The sequence below is a fragment of the Mus caroli genome, chromosome 6 (genome assembly GCF_900094665.2).
Source record: "Mus caroli chromosome 6, CAROLI_EIJ_v1.1, whole genome shotgun sequence".
In the NCBI taxonomy this organism is placed as follows: Eukaryota; Metazoa; Chordata; class Mammalia; order Rodentia; family Muridae; genus Mus; species Mus caroli.
In genome coordinates this window covers 18292370-18295678 of record NC_034575.1, presented here as the reverse complement: position 1 = coordinate 18295678, position 3309 = coordinate 18292370, and the positions used below count along the sequence as shown (strand labels likewise).

The 3309-nt window shown below is 37.0% G+C and overlaps 1 protein-coding gene across 1 annotated transcript in view; it reads right to left on the bottom strand.

Moving 5' to 3' along the window:
* The window catches only part of Ptprz1 (protein tyrosine phosphatase receptor type Z1), a 176752-nt gene that overhangs the window by 5308 nt on the left and 168135 nt on the right, over window positions 1-3309 (bottom strand). The window contains exons 26-27 of the mRNA XM_021165229.2: window positions 3293-3306; window positions 1836-1982 (exon numbers count right to left, since the gene is read on the bottom strand). Coding sequence (XP_021020888.1) covers window positions 1836-1982; window positions 3293-3306 — 161 coding nt within the window. The remainder of the gene's footprint in view (window positions 1-1835; window positions 1983-3292; window positions 3307-3309) is intronic.

The window sequence follows — 3309 nt, the reverse complement described above, 5'->3', positions numbered from 1 at the left end:
CCTTCCTTCCTTTCTTTCTTTCTTTCTTTCTTTCTTTCTTTCTTTCTTTCTTTCTTTCTTTCTTTCTTTCTTTCTTTCTTTCTTTTTTTTCGAGACAGGGTTTTTCTGTATAGCCCTGGCGGTCCTGGAACTCACTTTGTAGACCAGGCAGGTCTCGAACTCAGAAATTCGCCTGTCTCTGCCTCCCGAAGGGTCTCATTTTCAATAACCCATAAAGTATCCCTAGGTGAACCCAAGAAACAATTCCGTGTAGGTAAACATATTCAGTCAGGTACCATTTATAATTGCAAATTTTGAACAAAACAAAATGAAGCCGACTTCAAACAAGTAGTACCCCAATTTTGGATAGAAAAAGAAATCTCAGCACCCTGAATATGTTAACAGCCAATGCAAACAGATTTGAGTTATACCCAGTTGTGTGAATAAGTGTCATCAATATTATAATGAGGGAAGGCAACAAATATTTGAAAACATACATGTAATTCATGTAACGGTCAGAATATAAGATCAAAACAATGTAGTCTTGAAGGAAACAGAGATAAAAGGTGAAATTATGAGGTAAATCCAGAGATGAGTAAACACTGCTTGGGGAAGAGGCCACTGTACCTGGAGAAAGGATAGGATGGCTGAGTGGGAGATGAAGCATCTTGGTCAAAGGTCAAGGCTGTGGTCCTTTATTGAACTCAGTAGCCAACAAATCATTCAGTGTATCACTTCAATATACCATATATACCTTATGAACATTATTTTATTATATAATACTTGATATGTTAAAAATAATCTTTATAAAAAATAATTAACAATCTCCCAAATCTTGACTTTAGACATTTAACAAACTTCCTGGAAGTTGAAATGAGTCTGGTCCACACAGCATAAAATTTTACCTATTTCTTCATTGAACTCAAGAGTTATGACATGTAAGACACAGTAGCTATGAAAGTGCATGAAAATGCCTACTTCATCTTGCTTTCCTGACCACTGCTTGAGAATGTCCCCTCATTCCCAGGCTGGCTTTCAGGAAATTCAGACACCAGTGTCATTTGATTTACACATCCGAGATGCACTGAACTGGAATCAATCCTGGATACTTATGGTATAGTGTGCTTTCTGTATAACACTAGGAGACAGCTGTATTTCCTAAGGTTGAGGTGGACAATGGGGGTGGTTAGAATAATGTGCATGACAAGACAGTGGGTATCTAATGAGTATTTTCTTAAAGTAATCCCTCTTACTAAGTATGGGCACCTATAGGAGAAAGCATGGCAAGAAGTGCTGGTTTTAAAATAAGAATTAGAACTAGGGCCTGAAAAAAATAGGTTAGCAGTTACAAGCACTGGCTGCTCTTCCAGAGGACCTGGGTTCTATTCTTAGCACACACATGATTGCTCACAACCATTCTCAGCTCCAGTTCTAGTAGATCTGATGCCCTCTTTTGGCCTCCGTGGACATGGCATGCATGTTGTATACAGACATACAAGCAGGCCAAAGACCCATCTACAGAAAAAAAAATCTCAAAGAAAAGAGATTTACAATTATTTTTGTTTGTTTACTTTCAACCTAAGTCCTATCGGCAACCAATTTGGAGTAAAAGAGAAATCTTTGTGCTTTTCTGCGTACACAGAAGTTAAGAATTGTATAGTTTATCAATGACTAGTACCCTGATGATTCTGTCAGATTCTTGGAAGTAAAAATGATACATATAGGAATATCTCTGGAATTGTCTCAATTTGTAAGAAGTCATAGTCCTTTTCCACTTCTAATAGACTCCCAAGTCATCGCACATCTCACCCATGAGCAGGAGTGAAGTCCTTCCTCTAACCTGGTTCCCTTCATACCTGTGTTGCTTCCAAGATGAAGTCTTGAACGATCAGTTTTTCCTCGTTCGAAAGGCATTTGTGTTCTTCAGACATAAGCGTGACTTTGAAGCTTTCGCAATTTATGGGCTCATCTTTATTTGGCCAGTAGACAAACTCATCCTCTGCCTGAGAAAGGCCAAGGGAGAACATAGATTTTCATGAAACAGTTCATTGGTATGATTGGAAAATCAGATCAAATGCTTGGCATAGACATTTCAAATCAAAATTTCCTTTGAATAACAAAATTTACTATTAAAATGTCCTTGAAGTACTACTAATCCAGTGTAATAAAACATCGCATAACCCAGATTACCACAAGACATTCTATGCTCTTGGCACATCAGTAGCCTCAGTAAGCCTGCTGCTTCTACAACTGCCAACTGAGTAGGATGACTGAAGCAAGAAGGCACCAATTTCTAGCACGACTTGGAATCTCTGTGACTTTAGATACTTGAACTGAGTACAAAAGTTAAGTATACTTGTCAAGCTCAAATCATATATTGATTTTGACTGATATAGAAGGGTGGATGCGTCACTGACACTGTGGTTCTGAAGAGTCCTTTCCTTTACAAGTATATATATATATATATATATATATATATATATATATATATATATATATACATATATAAATAAATCTCTCCACCACGGGAAAGAGAGGAAGAGGAAGATCTGGGGACTCCCCTCACCACTCTAGCTGAGAAGCTATGAGCAGATAGCAGATGAGAGTAGCTCGGGGAAGGAGATTCATTCTTCATGGTGCGATGGCCACTTGTAAGATGCCCATGTTCCATGCCTAGTGCTATACCCTTGTTTATAGGGCCAACAGTAACTGTAGTAAGTTATCAAAAAAAAAAAAAAAATCAAGTTTGAAGAGGTGTGTGCTGGCAAATCTGAGTTGGGGGTGGGTATGGTCCTACTTTGTTGTATACATGGATGAGATCCTCAAAGCATAAATCTAAAAGTTTCCTAAGTCTTTCTGTCATAAAAGAGCCTTGGCTGACATTATTAAGAGGACATAACTACTTCTTGAGCTGTGCTTTCGTGAAATTGTAAATAAAGTAATAAAATAAAAAAAAAATGAGAGGCTTAACTGGAAATTTCAATACAATACTATATATTTTATCTGAAAAAATGCAACCAGGTCTGTATAAACTGCTGTCATTTGTGGTTGCATTCCTGTGGTGCTTAAGCAGTGCCACAAATGCATATTTAGCAGCTTTAATCTACTTCATTTAAATCTCTCATTTACTACTTTGACTCAATGGAACTGCTTAACCAATCCAGTCCAGCAAAGCATGACCCCACTGAGTCTTTTAGCTGTAAAAAAAAAAAAAAAAAAAAAAAAAAAAAAAATTTTTTTGTTTGTAATGATAGGCTTCTGGCTATTGTAATCTATTTTCCTTATAAGAAATGAACAAAAAAAAATGACCTACCATGTTTTGACCATCTG